This window comes from Condylura cristata, unplaced genomic scaffold (genome assembly GCF_000260355.1).
Source record: "Condylura cristata isolate star-nosed mole 26May11 unplaced genomic scaffold, ConCri1.0 scaffold00051, whole genome shotgun sequence".
NCBI lineage: Eukaryota > Metazoa > Chordata > Mammalia > Eulipotyphla > Talpidae > Condylura > Condylura cristata.
In genome coordinates this window covers 272,762-289,745 of record NW_004567152.1, presented here as the reverse complement: position 1 = coordinate 289,745, position 16,984 = coordinate 272,762, and the positions used below count along the sequence as shown (strand labels likewise).

Here is a 16,984-nt window from a genome sequence, read left to right as displayed (position 1 = left end):
TATCTTTAAAAAAAATTATGGAAGTTGCCAATTATTGTATTGCTGAGATAAAATTTATGAAGAATATACATACTAAGTATCAATCAAGAGAATATAATCAGGGACACTAGACAAATGTTTCAAAATGTTTGAAGACAAATCTGCTAATTAGTAACTTCAACAGATCCAGAATTCCCTTCATATAGTTGGCAGTAAGTCTCACTTTCTGCTACCTCTTATGGAGATAGCTGAAGACCCACTCACCTGCTATTGGCTGGGGGTGCAAGGGTACCATTTGGTTCAGTTGATGTCTCTGCTGGTTTGGGTTTGAAGTAATTGACTAGCCCCCCAAACACACTCTTAATGCTGTTAATATGCTTCTGGCTGGTCTTCAAATCTTGATCCATCTTATCCACCATCTTCTCGGTGCGTTCTAAGACTCCTCGCTGACGGACAAGCTCCTGAGGAGAATGAGGGGCAACGGCATTATATCTGTTTGTAGTCCTGTCCCAGCTGTACCTCACATAGTAAGGAAGAACCACATGTTGCAGGCCTTTCATAAATACTCAGTGAGTACACAGAGTGTCATCTGTAGGGAGTATGTTTACTTTCAGACAAGATACCCCTGTAAAAACAGTGGCCCTGTCACAAGGTCTTTACATGTGCTATGCTTCTGCTTGCTTCTTTTTATTTGTCCCTGTGTCCTAGTCTACCTTGCCCATCAAGGTTGGCTCATAGGAGCACATTAAGATGGATGAAATGTGCCCATGGAGCAGAGTGTAGGGTCTGAATTGACATGGACCACCCCAGATATGCATCTTCAATGGGGCCACCTGACTGGTCATATCTTCAAACTATTTCACAGCTCAAGTTCTGGGGTCCCTTCTGGGCTCTGTTAATGTATGATTCCAGCCCATGAGTGTCAACTTAAAAACCTGTAAAAACAGTGGCCCTGTCACAAGGTCTTTACATGTGCTACTTTTTATTATGCTCACTTGAGTTCCCACATTGTGGTCACATCCTCAGAAGCCTTTCCTACACAGCATCTCTAAAAGCAGAACTCTTTCCACCCTCAAGTGGCCCTCTCCACTTCCTTCCTGTTTAGTTTTCTTTATAGCACACATACTCACATGAAGCTTGAGGTGCCTCACCCAGAGAAGCTGCTCCTGTACATAACCCTCTGCCACAGGGACAGTCTGAACTGATGCTCTGGCTGTGGATGTGAACTCAACACTAGCAGCATACTACCACCTTCTTTTATTGATTTTCCTTTCAAATTTATGCACTATTATCTTCAAAAGTTTGGATCAAACTTTTATTTCCTTTGTGCCCTTCAAGTCTGAAGACTCTTAAAGCATATCTTCTCTGATTCAACCACCCTGCCCTCAACCACCTTCCTCTCAATCTTCAACCCTGTATCTGTCATTGAGGAATTATTTTACTCAAAATAAATATTCTTCAGAGATATTTTCTCCATACCTAAAATCAATGTCATGAAAAATTTTAAACAAACAACCTGGAAATTTGGAGGACAGAAATGAAAACTATTTACAGTTAAGTCTGCCAGAGTTTACTTTAGATATAAAGGTGTTAGTAGAAGACTATAGGGCATTTAGGGACCTGATGTGTGACTTGAGTTCTTAATGTTTAGTGGACAAAATTTAAAAGTATAATATATAGGCAAGAAGCTAAGACATTGGTTTATTTTACTATAAGGTTTTAGTTTTCTCTTTCTGGAAATAAATTTGGAACTGATGACCTTTAGAATTTTAACATTTAAATGTTTTCACAAGCTCATTTGATGTAGCTAAGAAACCATTAGGCTTTTTTGAGTAAAAAGAAAAATGCTTTTTAGACAGTGTCCTTTGAAATGTCAAGCAAATCCTGCAAGGGCTAATTTTTGTAAGAAAAAAAGAGTTGCTAATTTATCCTAAGTTTCTACTTCGAACACCTCAAGTTTAACATCCCTATGTCTAAGCTGAGATATGTCTTTTCTGGAACAAAATAGAGGTATGAATTTAGATTGAAATGATTTTCTTCAGTCCTACTTTTTTGTTGATACATTTCTAATAGTCCAGCACCAAACAGCTTATTCCAGAGGTTACAGAAGACAGAAGAATCTGTTACTAAGGTACTGAGGACAGCAGGGGTGGAAGTGGTGGCCCGGCCTGAGTTGCCTCACTAGGAGGTAGGTCTTCAGCTTTCTTGACAGCGAGCTTTCCCATTTAGGCTCATCACAGGATCCACTCACCCTCTTCCTTCCAGCTAGATTCTGAGAGTCATAGCAGTAACAAACAGCTAAAAAACATCCCCAATTCACAGTGAGATCTTATTTTCTTATGTTCCCAAGTGACACAAACTCTTAGAACTTCCTCACTGTGATCATTTGGTAAGGAATTTGAATATCTGATCTAGATTTTATGAAAGAAGCCCAGAGAAACATGTGAGGGTAGCTTGTCCTGCATGCGAGGCAGGAATGGAAGCAGAAGACATTGTTATTCTGGTCACTGTTATCATCGGAAGTTCCTGTGTGCTCGGAGCTGGTGCTTACCAGAGTGATCTGCTGGTCAGGAAGCCAGCAAAGGAGGAAGAGTTTTGTCTGCTAAAATCTTCTCCCAAAGGCCGAGGAAAGCACCGGGCTCTGCACTCCTGTTCTAACCAATGGGGAAGAAGGGTCCAAACAAGCAAATGCCAGGGCACCAGGAAAGCCAGGTAGGCCCTGTACCCCTGCCATAATGAAGGCAGACCTCAAAGTCTCAAGGCATACTGTAGTCTCCACGAAAGGGGTATACATCCAAAAAGTGCCTTCATTGTAGAGGGCAAACAAAATGGTCATACAGCTGATTCACCTCACTGTCTTGAGCCCCAAAGGGAGTGTTCTAAAGATAAACTGGAAAAAGAAGAGAGTGGGAGAAAAATTTGTTTGGGCCAAAGTACAATATTAATGATTAACACAAGAGAGGGAGAGCCTCAATTCTTCTTTGACTTTTGGGGCTTTTTATCAGGTAAAGGAATTATTTATGACAGAGCAAAAGAAAGCAGAAAACAAGAGAGATAAAGACCCTGTGGGGGAAACACTGCCCTATGTGAGGTGATACTGGCCATGCAGACTAGGTTTCGAGCGTCCTGTGAGGAACCACAGGAGCACAGAATCACTGCTGGCGGAATGCTTCTTGAAAACACAGGCAGTAGGCCCTCCCTGGTGGTGCAATAGTTTAAAGTGCAGCACTACAAGGAAGTTGCAGCTGCTTCAGTAAGAGTTTGATTCCCAATCCCGGAGGTGACCCACATGGCGCGGCAGACCTCTCCTGACCCTCCCGCTGCTCCCTTTAGCAATGTACTTCATCAGTCTGCTTGTTCTGATCCATACTCTGTCTCTGGTAAATCCTTTCACCACCCCTGCACCTCTGGCCTGCACTCCAGTTCTGTATGAATAAATAAATAAACCTTAAAAAAAAAAAGCACAGGCAGTGTCATAGAGGTAGTGGAGGGTATCTGCCAACAGATGTTACTGAGTACTAATTCTCTGCTTTGCACCATTTCATGGGTGAGGGATTTAGAGATAAACTAAAGAACTCCAAATCTCTGCTCTGATGGAGCTTACAAACTAGCAGAGTGGGAAGAGTGAAGTTTAATCTGATTTTTAATTTGTTCACAGCACCACAGGCTGTGATCCCAAGGGAAGGACAAGGGGCTGTACTAAGTTACATTAATACGAGGCTCACAGAAAAGCTGCCACTGTACACATATGTGATAGATACGGCCCAGGTCAGTGCCCCTCGCAGAGGCTCCTTTCTTGGCTTATGGGGTATGGTCAGAGAAGCTCCCTGACAGGGTGAGAAACTGAAAGCTGAGAAGTTAGGAAGTCTTAGGGTCAGGGTGGGGTAAGAACGTTCGAGTTGAGGGAGCAGCATGTGCAGGGCCTGGGTGTCTTGGCATGGCCAGCTGGGGGAAGTGAGAAAGGAAGAGGAACTATGTGTGGTTAAGAGTAGAAGGGGAGCAGATGCGGAGACCTGGCTGCGCTCAACAAAAATCATCAAGGCTTGTGGTGCTAAAGGACAGTAGGCATCACCTGATCTCAAACCTCAAAAGTCCATCATCTCATAATGCCAGCGAGGTCTGCCTTGACCAAATCACATCCAAGTTCCTGAGTGAAAGTGTTAAGTAAGTTTCTTGTATTAAGCTGTTAATTAAACCCAGAAGTTGAATTAATAGGCAGAGGTCAATGTGGAATCAATTAACTGAATCTAGACACTTGACATTTCCCTCTGCTATGCTGCTCCCCTTCCAACATAAGGTGCATGCGCTACCAAGGATGTCAACGTGGGAGTGGACTCAAACCCAGGGCTCACGCGCAGTGGCCATAGCCAAGCATGGCGAGCACTCAAACTAACTAAAAACACAAACTGAGTCTCAGGTGTGTAAAAAACCACCAAGGTCAGAGGCTGTAATGCTGGCTGGCTCCTCTCACTGCTTGTGAGCAGGCCCACAGTAGGTTTGGATTCCTACTCCTTGGATCACCCTGATAGAGGTGTTTCTCTACTGAAAGCTGTAGGGCAGGCCAGACAGTTTATGATCAGGGCCTTAGGCTTTAGGGTATCAGCCTGATCTCTGGAGGGGTTGGAGACTATGGTCCATTAGGGGTCAGGTAGTCAGCCACACAAAAAAATCTCTATACTCCTGGATTCCTAAGTATGGCTGAGCTTCTTGGTTGGCAATACTTTCTGTGTGATGGTTATTGCTGGGAGAAATATGTGTTGTCTACACAACTGGAAAACTGGGAGCTCTCTCCTGGACTCTGCACTATAAGCCTTTTTCTTTTGATGATTTATCTGAGTCCTTCACTATAATAAAATACAACTGGCCCTTCCTGGTAGTACAACGGGTTAAAGTACAGCACTATGAAGCTATCAGCAGCCATTGTAGCATGAGTTCGATCCCTGGCCAGGGAGGTGACCCACATGACGTGGCAGACCTCTCCTGTCTCACACGCTGCTCCTCTCAGCAGTGTATCTTAGTCAATCCACCAGTTCTGCTCTGCACTGTCTCTGGTGAATCCTCTCATCCTCTGCACCTCTGGCCTGTACCCCAGTTTTGTATGTATAAATAAATAAATCTTTAAAAAAACAAAAACAAAAAAACACAACTAATGAATCTTAGAGAAATCACTGAACTTGACTGTGACTTTGGGAACAACAGCATCCCCCACTTTCACAATCACCTCACAGGCAGAAGGCTAGAGAGGAGAGTTCTGTCAGCATCTTATAGTACTTTACCTGATTAGCAAAGTAAGGTCCCTTAAGACAACATGGTGGTTGTCAGTGGACATTATGGCAGATGCCATAATTCTGGTGAAGGATGACTTAGTGGTAACAACTCATCCTTACAAGGTGCCTTGTTATAACTCTGTAGTGGCAAGTTTGCCTGGGATTCCAAAACTTTGTTTATTAAAAGATTTTATTTATTTATGCCTACAAGAGCTGGGCTATAGGCCAGAGGTGTAGGGTGTGAGAGGATTCACCAGAGGCAGACTGGGGAGCAGAACAGGCAGATCTACTGAAATACACTGCTGAGGGGGGGAGCAGCACGTGAGGCAGGAGTGGTCTGCCACACCATGTGGGTCAGCTCCCTGGCTGGGGATTGAATTCATGCTGCAGTGGCTGCTGAGAGCTTCATAGCGCTGAGACTTAACCCTTTGTCCGATCCCAGAACTTTCTAACAGTCTAACCCAATAACTGGTATTTTATGAAAAATTAATAAAAAAGAAATTCTATTTTAACTAAAGACACACAGCTCAATTTATTCTTCCTGCCGCAATCTCTCCTCCACACCCTAAAGTGCCTCTGCTTGTTCCTTTTTCTTTCCCTTCCCCAGATCATGCAATCTGGCAACTATTTGAGAAGCACCCATTACATACAAGACATTGTACAGAGAAGTGTGGGGAGGGGTAGGAGGTTGAGCAAGAGATTGCTTCTCTACTAGACATCTGATAGAAATATACTGGGCAATTACTTAATTTACCAGCTGTCTTCCCCACTCCATAAACCTGTGTGTTAGGAAAGGGCTGTACTAAGAACTCTGGCTTCCTGAGTACTCTTTACAGTGTAAACTAAAAGTGGAGGTTCATATTCTCTGCCCCACCTTATAAAGGGTGGAGTTGAGAAGCAAGGGGAAGATAAAAAGGACTTGTTGGGAGAAGACCTAGAGGATGCTTGTGTTGCAGAGAGAGATGTATGAAGAACCTGAGCTTACTTCTTGACCTGTACCAGGGTATTAGGGTTAATGGATGGAGACTTCAAAGGATGTGGGTGAGACCCATGGGAAGACTGACAATGGCAGCCTTTACCTTTCTTCTTTCCTTCCAGACTTGCTCCTTCTGCCCCTTTCCTTTGGTTCCCTGCCAGAAAGTGCCTTAGACTTGTGCTGAAGACTCCCAAATTTGCTCTAAATAGGTCTCAGTAGCCCTGTTTTGAGCATTTGGTGTGGCATTTACTTATAAGGGCATGGGTAATTTGGGCATTTTACTGGAAACTGTCATCCCTTCTTTTCTCTATTGCACACTAATTCTATTAAAGTTCTTTTCTACTGAAGCTCTTACACACTAAGAATATGTTTTGTCTGGCAGATGGCAGAACCTATTTAGAGCGTGCAAGTTTTGGGGGTTAGGTACATCTCAGTCTAACTAACAGAATGATCACAGGCTGTGTTGGAGTGTGGCTCCGGTCATTACAGTCCTTCATTTGGAATGGGGGAAGGTTCTGCCCCAAGATCAGCTTCCCAGAGAATATGGGTATCACCCTCTAAACAATGGGGAACCCTAGAGAGACGCTGGATGGCCTTGGTTCCTGGGCTAAGAAGGGTGTTTCTCCTCTCACCAACCTCTCATTCAAATGCCTGTGTGGCTTCAGAGTCTGTTGAGTGTGGAAGGATGTCAAGGAGATGAACGACTCTCCCATTCCCCAGGTGAGATGCTATGCAGGATGTGCAGGCTTGGGCCACTGAGTGCATCTGTAACAGAGACATCTCCATTGTCAGGGGAGGTGCAATTTCCTGCCCCACTTAACAATGGAGGGAGCTGAGCAGTCAGGTCAAGCAGTTTAACAAAGAAGGTGAAGAGAGAGGGATAGACACATGAGTAAGGGGGCTTGCTTGCTTGTTGGGTTGTACGAGAAACTTGAGGGACTTAGAGGAGACAAGATGGAGGAAAGACATGTAGAAACACTAAGACGTGTGGGTGAAAGACCTGTGAGGAGGCTGACAATGACAGATGTTCTCTTGATTTGTACTTTGATTTTGCTCCTTTCTCCCACTTTCCAGGGTTGCCTGCCTGAAGGTGCCTTAAACTTGTGGCAGGCTTTCAGACCTCAGAGGCTTGGGGCCAAACCCTGTTTGGGCATTTACCCATGAAAGGAAGTGGTTTTGGGATTTTTACTGGGAAATTATTCTCCCTTCATTTTTCTGTCTACAAAGACTAATTCTGTTAAAGTTCTGTTACATTGAAAGTATGCTTTGTCTTTCTACAAAGGGGAGAGGAGTAAGATCAAAACTGGGGCAGGAAGAGCACATGGGGATATGGTGATGGCACATGGGTAAAGTGGTGATGCGAAGTCCACAGGGACTACGACCAAGATGAAAAAATGTACAAAGTGAAGAATGATGTAACATATATAATATTAAAAAAATATACAAAAATTTGTAGAAGGCAGGTCACTGTCAAATCACCAAATTTGAGAGGACCAAAATGAGGATTGAAATTGGAAAAAAATAAAAGTATGCTTTGTCTGTGTGCATGACGGATAACTGGATGCCTCTAGAGTGTGCCAGTTAGGGATACCCCTTGGTCTGCTTGCTATCACATCAAGTTTGATTCCTACCAAATCCAAACAGCACTCCCTTTTGAATGATGTTACTGTGCCAGCCCTTTCAGGCTCGAGTCTAACATTTGCTGGCCTTCCCAGAATTAAGATTCTAGACTCCAGAACACTTCACTAGAGTTGCTAAAGAGCACACATAGCACCCTGGACAGGCAGATCACAGCTGGGATGGTGAAAGGGAGTACAAAAATTGTACCTGAGCAGGACAAAAAGAGCCTCACCAAAAGGTGCAAATGACCCAGATGTCTATCAATAGCAGATTGGCTATATAGAAATCATGTGTTTAATGGAATACAACAGTCATTAAAAAGAAAAAAAAAGACACTTCACTATATATTACCACAAACAACCTCCAATCCTATTAAGCAAGGTGCAAACCATTCTGTCTTTCGACACAGAGTATCTCCACAAGTACTCTGTGTGAACTGATAGCAACCGGCAGTCCTGAGGACAGAGGGGTGGCAGACTTCATATCCTTCTGTATCTTTAATTTTCACATGATGAGATTATCTCTTCGCCAAAAACTATATTTGCCAAATAGAGGAAGAGGTGAGTGGCCTGCAATTCTACAGTTCAGTGCCTTATTTATCAGGCCAGCCAGCTTCCACCTACTCTGCCCTGATTACTTCTCACCTGGCTTTTGGTCAGCACTTGTGACTTATGGTTACAGTCTGAGAAATAAACTTCACCAAGTTTCTCAAGAGGAGAATGATAGTCAAATAGAGGAGATTTGACTCTGTAATTTTCCTACTTCTGCCAAACTGGGACTGAATTATGATCTTCTCAACCTAATATTAATTGTAAACTCCTAAACCTCTATAGAAATCTATCATGTTTTGGCATATGCTGGGTGTCTGGCAGGTATCACATAAGTTGAAAGGTGAGCAAGGTGACTGGTCTGCTATGTCTGCTGTGAGCTTCCCTGTGTACTGGTTGGCAAGAAGAGAAGATTCCTCACCTTTTCCCTCCCTTCTAAGGGGAATGAAGAGTGACAGGAGTGACTCTAAGATAGCTTGGAGAGTATGGATTGGGGTGCTGGACATTCCTGCCTCCCAGGGCTTCTGAAAACTGAGAACTGATTCAATCCTGGAAAAATTCAATGTGTAATCATGCTGATGAGAGATCCTGTCACCTGCCTACTCACGATTTAAGGGCTGGGTCAAGCCTCACAGGCCTGAGGTGCCACTCTGTCTGTTCCTGTAGTTCCCAATGCACAGGAAAAAGAATCTTCGGAGGCAGCATGGGGCAGTCACCACAATCCAACCTAAATATCTATTATGAGAACAGACCTTTCGGAACCTGACAGTGAATGTTCCTAAACTGCATTCCCCTGACCCTTCCTTGAATGCATCTTGTCCATCCTATTCAGGAGCCTAGGAGTTCCAGTGGATTATTGCTTCTCTGTCTCACTTTAATCTCATCTAAACATTAGCTTTAAAAGTCAGATTCAAGTTTATCCTCTTCCTTGCAACTTCACTTTGTGTAATTCCAATTACCACTTCACACAAGTTCTCACAGTTTCCAAAAATGTTTCTTCCAACAGTTTTACTTGATTCCCTAGGATGTGGGACCCTCAATCATGTGACCCTTCCACCAGCGCCCTTAACTCGCAAGCATTTCTCCCAAATCTAAGTTAACACTTCTTCAGTTGACTCAAACATAGGAAACCAGTAGATATGAGATAAAAGAATAGTTAAACTTCTCCAATGAAGTTGATGATAGGAAGGTAGGTCAGCGAAGGTTAATACAACAGAAGAATGCAAGGGAATTAATCCAACAAAGTGGCAATGGGGAAATGTCAAAGACGAGTCTTTGAGAAGTTAATCAATATACTTCAAAACTGTCCAAGACCATAAATGTATCTTGCCTGAGAAAAGAATTACAAAGAGGCCCATGAAGGAACACACTTCAGCTTTCAGCATTAAATTAAAAGTTACAAATGCTTAAGATTATTAGTGCCTATGTCAGCACTCTACTATTAAGCTTAAAAACACTTTTGTCTTTGCCTAAACAAAGTCATTCCATTAGTAGGCTGAGGAAAGAGTATAGTGCCTAAGAAAGAACAACCCTCACTAAAGGTACTAGCCAAAATCTTTTATGGATGTAAAGAATAATAGGTAAATCGAAGCAAACTGTCACAAATCACAATTACCTAGGGCATTCTGCATCTGGGAAGTAAACATAAGGCCCTTTAGATTCAACCAAACAGGCTCTGGGTTACTCAACAGCTTACTCAGGCTTAAACATTCCTACATTCAGGTGGAAAAGCTGTCAGTGATCAGAACTTCAGGCCCTTTGTTATGAAGTTCTTAGGCATCCTTCTATACAATCTTCACTCCTGGGTCACTCTGAAAGGATTGGCTGAAGCCCAAGTCAGGAAATTATGTAAAATAGGCAAACCCTCCATTTTCCTAACCCAGGCTCTGCTGTTCAGCATTTTTACTTACCTAGACTAGTCCACAGTATGGTATTTACCTTAGAACTAGAGGGGGAGAAAACACCAACTACTAAGCAGAAATCCTGGGGTGGAGGAAACTGCCTCTTTCAAGATGTACATCTCTTTGCACAGTTAACAGGTTATTATTACAAATCACGAAATCACTGAAGTACAAGAATCTATTCTAGGTAGTTCGAAAACTCCCCAAAGATTCTTCACCCGTGTGATAATGCTGACTGGCCTCGCTCAGGCCTCGTTCTGCTACAGACTAAACTCACTTCAGAAGTGGCGACTCCGATCCTCTCGGACTCGTACATGACGGACAGGGACCTGCTGGTGCTGGCGGCAGTGGCTTCGGCCCTGCGCATGACCTCCTGCCGCAGGTACTGCTGCCGATCCGCGGCTGTGTGGGTCCCGTCAGAGAGGTCGCGGGGTTCTTTCCAAGGGTCAGGCGGGGTGCCCTCATCTTCCGCGTCGTCGTCGAACGGGTTATAGCTTTTGGGGTAGGCCGACATGGTGCTCGAGCTCGTGTTGGTATGGACAGGAAAAGATGCGTGGCCAAATCTAGAAACCACCCAGCCAGACCCGCAGGGGCCTCAGTCGTCCTCCCGCCGGCCTCGGGAAACTCCCACCCCACTGCAACTCCCAGGCCCAGACGCCCACCATTCAGCAGCTTGCCTGGTCGGTCGACCCCTGAGTCTCCGCGCGAGCTTCTTCCGCCCGCAAAGGTCTGGAAGCCCCGCCCCCGGGACAGACCATCGTGCCGGGAAGATAGGGTGAGGCGCTGCGTTGAGCGCGGCCGTAAACTGGCTCTCGGCTTTTTTTCTCCCTCCAGTTGTGGAACGTTCCCGAGGCCACGCCCACACAGTGTCCTCAACAGTGAAGTCACGTGGCGAGGCAAGCCGCACGCATCTGCGCCTGCGCCAGCCCTTGCTAGTCCAGTGTGGGAAGCGGGCTGCCGCGCCGCGGCGCGCCCGATGATGGCGGCGGCGGCGGCCCAGGGAGGCGGCGGCGGCTCTGGCGCAGGGTCCAGTGTCTCTCGGGGGTTCTATTTCAACACAGTCCTGTCACTGGCCCGCTCCCTGGCTGTGCAGAGACCGGCATCCTTGGAAAAGGTAGCCTTAGCCGGCCGAGGAGCCACTTGACAGCAGGAAGGGCTTGGGGGCAGCTCACTGGGAGGCAGTGGTGAGGGTCCACGGGGGCCGTGTGTGGGGATCCCGAGCTTCCTGTGGCAGGAATGGGGCTCATTACCTGTGGGGTGTGGGGAGCTAGCTGCATGGGGAGGCCGGTGGGTGGAGGGGGCTGGTGAAGAGGGCTTTGGGTGAGGGGCCTTGGGGAAGGAGTAGCTAGGGCACGCAGGGACGCTGCGTGGTGGGTTGGTGGGTGAAGGAGGGACGTTCCAGAGTTCTAGCCGAAGGGCACCTTGTGACATTGCTGGAGCGGGGGCGACAGTGAGGAGCTGAGGGAAGAGCCGCGGACCAGTGTCAAAACGGGCCCTGCTCCATACCACTCTTGCTTTTTATTCCGTGACCTTGGGGAGGCAACTGTCTTTTAAAATGGGGTTCGTTTTACTTGCTTTGCTCTCTTCAGGGGGTTGTCTTGAAATAGAGTATCTGAAAGTGCTTTCTGGAAAAAAAAAAAATCTGCTGCGCGTTGTTTTTCTGTGAGACTGGAAGGGGGGCGGTAGACCGAATAAAAGATTATGTATTTGAAGAAGGGACAGGCAGGGAAAGGTTAATGCGCTGTCAGCGGGCAGAGAATTGAACTTCAGAATTGCTTCAGAGGAAATGAAGGTGCCAGAAGGATTCTTATCTTGGGGGAAAGATAAAATGCAATTCAAAGGTGTGCCTGGTATCGTGGGAAGAAATAGATTTTAAAGTCAGACCTAAGTGTGGTTCTTGTACTTTCATTTACTTTGTGTGGTCTTGGACAAGTTACTTTACCTGTCAGCGCCTCTGTTTCCTTATCTGTGGTGTGAAGTGGTTGGTGAGGATTAAATGAGTTCAAGCATAAAGCTTTCCCACAGACATAGGCACAGATTAGGTGAGCTGCAAATGTCAACTTTCTTTCCCCACCAGGGGGTGATGAGACTCATTGCAGTATCTCGATGTTCAGCATTATTTTTATAAAGGAATTATTTTTGTAAAGAGCTTCTGGCAGGTGGAGAAAGAACATTTTTTGACAGTGGGAGAGCAGTGGTGACCTGCCTGCTACAGCTGGGAGTTGTTTTGCAGCTCTGTTGAGGGATGATTCTATAAGGATGTTTTAAACACTTTGGAAGAGTGATCTAGTCCTTGGCTTTAGGTTCTCAAACTTGACTTTATTCACTCACCTTCAGGGCCAGCAGATTCTGGGAGACTGATGTCAATCTGATCTCTAAAGGAGGAATGCAAAAGAAGGGAAAGAATATCAATTATATATATAGGGCCACCTGAATTTAAATCCTGTGTCATTTGCTTATGTTAGTGTCATGCTGTGCAGGATAGTTACCCAATCAGACCCTCTGCATTTTTTCCCCCTTGCTGATATTCTTTTATGGCAGTAAACATTAGTCACCAGTACAACTGATAACATGTGAGTGGTCTTGGGGACCATGAACAACTTTTAAGAGGAAGCTTCTATAGGTGGCTGATCCAGTTAGATACATGTGAAATCCTTATCCTTATTTAGGAACTTGAGATTTGATTATACAAGGGATTATTGTTGATGCTAGGTCTCTGGTATGTCTGCTCACTACATTCTCTTACTTTACAATTGATAAAATACCCTTAGCATTCCTAAGGAACAGATTCGGGAGTTTTATGAGTAAAAGAATTTCTGAGTAGCCACCTGGGATACTAAAGATGGAGGCTCTCCATTTATAGGGGGGAGTATTGACAATTGGTCTCTTTTGTGCTTTTTTTCTTAAAGATTTATTTATTTATGTATCCAAAACTGGGATGTATACCAGAGGTGAGGGGGTGGTGGTGATTGGATTTACCAGAAACAGGGTGAAGAATGGAAGAGGTGGATACACTGAAATACACTGCTAAGGGGTGGGGGGGGTAGGGGGTGAGACTGGAGAGGTCTGCTGCTCCATGTGGGTCAGCTTCCTGGCCAGGGATTGAACTCAGGCCCTAGTGGTGATGACACTGAGACTTAACCCTTATAATCCCTATAATCCCTAGACTTCCAGGGACGCCCCCGCTCATTTATGTTTCTATTTTTCTTCTTTTTTTTTTTCCCAAAGAGAAGGAAGGAGACTGAGTGGGATTTGGTCCAAAAAAGATTGACCTGAGGAAAGCCAAGTTTTCAGAACTAGGCTTCACATGTGAGTTCTAGACATTGGTAACTCAGGCAGCCCAGTGCTTTTAGTGACATTGAAACAACTTAACAACATAATTTCTGCTATTTTTGACTCTCTACATGCCACATTTGTCAATTCATTTTGTTACTCTGATGCAGGCTATGAAACCAGTGAAGTTTACTTTTTCCTAATTCACTCTTTCATTCAGAAAACACTTGCTGAACACCACTCTTAAATAGTATGTGCTAGGGCAAGTAAATAAACAGTCCTAATTTGGCTACTAAGGTGACCAACAGACTTTGAATGTCCCCCATCTATTCTTGTATTCCAGATGTGATGACTACACTCTTGCCATGGTCAGAGAGCTAAATCCAAGACCCTTGGGTGTCTATTTTCTGTTCCCTATATGAACATTGACCTTTTCCTGCTAGGCTGCTCCTAAAACTGGCATCCTGTCCCTGAGACTCACCTCATTCTGAGGACATCTTTTGTGAGGCCCTCTAGATTACATTCCACTGAGATGAGAGGACAAAAAATGGATAAGAACAGAGCCTTGTGTATAGTGGACTTTTCATGCAGTTAATTTCCATACGCTGATTTCTGTCTGCTAATTTTGCTCTATTTTTCTGGTTCACACCTGTCTTCAGAATGTTGCTGTGTTTCCTTGTCAGGCTTTCTCCTGGTACTGATTGGTTATAGTTTCTCTGTATCCAGGAAATTATGTGACCTGTTTCTGCCTTTCATCATCTCACCTTTGCCATACTAATGGGCCCTTAACTCTGGGACATTGAATGTTCTGGGCCGAGCTACAAAGTAGATAGCATTCCTTGCCCTATTCCTCTTTTGACCTTCAGGAGGCTTTTCAGAGTCCTTTCCCGTGTCCTAAAATGTCCTCTCTCTTTTCTGCCTTTAGAATGCTAGAATCTCCTCAGGTGTCTTACCTATCAATCTGATGTTTAAATGACATTGTAGCATTAAGGACAGGCAGGGCCCCTCCTCTCCCTCCCCTGGTGGGCATTTTGTACTCCAGATGATGAGCTTGTTAACTGTAACTGGAGAGCCCAACTCTATTAGAGTAGTTTGCCATGGAGGAAGAGTTGATGTTGGCATTTTTTTTTTTTCCAGTGTCATAAAGCTTGAAAGTTTCTCATCCTCCTTCCCTTTCCTTTGTGAAGCCATGTTAAAAACAAACATCCATAGATTGAGAAGAGAGAAAATGGGCACCAGCAAAGGGTAGTCTTGTAGCTAGAATCATTGTTAATAAAATGAACTAAAAAATATTGTAACGAGAAATTGGAAGAAGAAAAAGTATTTAGCCATAGTCATGGCCACATTTAGCTGTATGAGTTTCTTCAGGCTGCCATTCTGAATACCACGGCAGTTTACACAACAGAAATTTATCCTCTTAATCCTGGAGATTTGAAATCCAAAATGAAGGTGTTGGCAGTGTTCATTTCCCTTTTTGGCTTGTAGATGGCTTTCTTCCACTGCCTCTATATAGTCTTCTCCTTGTGTCAGTGTCCTAACCTTTTCTTATAAGAACACCAGTCAGATTGATATGACTAGCATTACTTAAATACCTGGTTTTAACTTAAATACTTCTTTAAAGAGTCTATGTTGAAATATAGGCACATTCCAAGGCATCCAGGGTGTTAGGACATCAATACATGGATAGGGGAGGGGGGATACATCTGTAAATAAGATTGACCCCATTTTCCTTTATTAACCTTTAATAGTCTTGTTAGCCCTAAATAGCTATATTTACTTTATGCTTTAAAAAAAACATATTTGTTATTTTACTGGATGCATGTCATTTTTTTGTATTGAGAGAATATAGTTTACATAAGTATTTCTCTGTTTTGGTTTTCCCATGTTTGTATACTTCACACTTAGTTGTCTTCTGAATTAGATCTTTGTGTTATCAAGATGGATCTTAATGTTTACTGTTCAGTTGTTTTTAAAGGACTGTAGTACAGTTGTGGTAGCATCTATAGGATGCCCTTGTGCATTTTCATCTCTCACTGGTGTTGGATTTTATTTTTTTCCTGCTAATTTAGTAAGCATGAAAGGCTACTTTAATTTTTTGTCCCCAAGGTAATGATTAATTTGAGCATGGTTGGCTATGTTAGATTATGAGTTAAACAAAAACTACCAGAAGACAAAAGTTCTTGGATGGTGTGATATTGCTGTTAATGTGTTCCTATTTTCTGCTTTGTGGAAGTGTGAATATACTGAGGGCTCTTCCTTTGTAGTCCTGTTGCTTAATACTGACCCCTAGTGTTGCTTGCTCTGGGTAGCTTATTTTCAGTTGCTGAGTTTGGGAGATGAACACACAGTCCTGAGCCTCAGCTAATTTACAGATTAGTAGCAGCCCTGTAGGGCTGGCCAGTTGTCTGTGAAAGGAGCCAGTGATGGATTGATTGGCTTCTGCTGGGGAGACAGGGAATTGTTTTGTACTTTCCTGGGGTGGAGGTGAAGGTGCAGATAATTTTTTCTTTGGCCTGAAACTTTTTCTCCATGATTCTTGATAAGTATATGAAAAGTGTAATAGAAGGTAAAGTGAAATATACTCTACTAAAGTGAAAGTGCTGTGGGCACTTGCTGTGAGGTTACTTCCAGTTGAAATTATAAATAAGGAAGGCTTGGAAGTGAGTGGGATGATATTTGTTAATTTTAAGATTGGTAAGGTAGATCATTCAAAAGGATAGAACTCAGGGCAAAGCAGAGAATGAAGAAATAGTGGGTACGTAAATAATGGAGCTAAGACTGGAGAAGTCTTATTTTAAGTAGTGGATTGGAGAAGAAAGCAGGTGACCTTATATGTAGTCTCAGATACAGAATTTGGATTTAATTGATGCAGTGTGTGGGTGAGGGGGCAGGAAAATCCATGAATATTCAGGACTCAGCGTGACTCACTCAGCCCCAACTGTGTTTGGAAGGTTATTACAGATTGGCTGTTTATAGTGAGACCCTCAGGGGTCTCAGAATTGACGTATTGCTAGCTGTTTGCTCCTCCAGAGGGTAGAAATGTTCTAATTTTGAATCCTTATTGCAGATTATTATTATTTTTTTGGTACTTTGCATCTAGTGGAGATGCTGCTGTATGTCCGCCAGCAGTTATTTCCATCGTTGCTTTTAGTTGCTAAAATTTATCTGTGTACTTCAGTTTCCTGGTTACACACACACACACACACACTTATTTTTGTGTAATAAGTGTATTTATATGTATACATATACACGCACTAATTTTTGCATTGGTTTCTCTAGTGTATCTGTCTTGGCCTTTTATAATATTATCAATCCAACTAGAACACTACTTTAATTTGAGTGATAAATTAACACATAAATGGAGAGTTGAGGCAGAAATCCTCAGGCTTCATTTGCATTTGTTGGGTTCTAGAAATCCTG

At 43.7% G+C, this 16,984-nt stretch overlaps 2 protein-coding genes across 2 annotated transcripts in view; one reads left to right on the top strand and one right to left on the bottom strand.

Moving 5' to 3' along the window:
- SNAP29 (synaptosomal-associated protein, 29kDa) overlaps window positions 1–11,021 on the bottom strand; it is a 39,719-nt gene extending 28,698 nt beyond the window's left edge. Inside the window, exons 1-2 of the mRNA XM_004694943.2 lie at window positions 10,569–11,021; window positions 244–440 (exon numbers count right to left, since the gene is read on the bottom strand). Coding sequence (XP_004695000.1) covers window positions 244–440; window positions 10,569–10,805 — 434 coding nt within the window. The 5' untranslated portion in view covers window positions 10,806–11,021. The remainder of the gene's footprint in view (window positions 1–243; window positions 441–10,568) is intronic.
- A 225-nt stretch (window positions 11,022–11,246) lies between these two features.
- The window catches only part of PI4KA (phosphatidylinositol 4-kinase, catalytic, alpha), a 113,525-nt gene continuing 107,787 nt past the window's right edge, over window positions 11,247–16,984 (top strand). Inside the window, exon 1 of the mRNA XM_012734243.1 lies at window positions 11,247–11,405. Coding sequence (XP_012589697.1) covers window positions 11,268–11,405 — 138 coding nt within the window. The 5' untranslated portion in view covers window positions 11,247–11,267. The remainder of the gene's footprint in view (window positions 11,406–16,984) is intronic.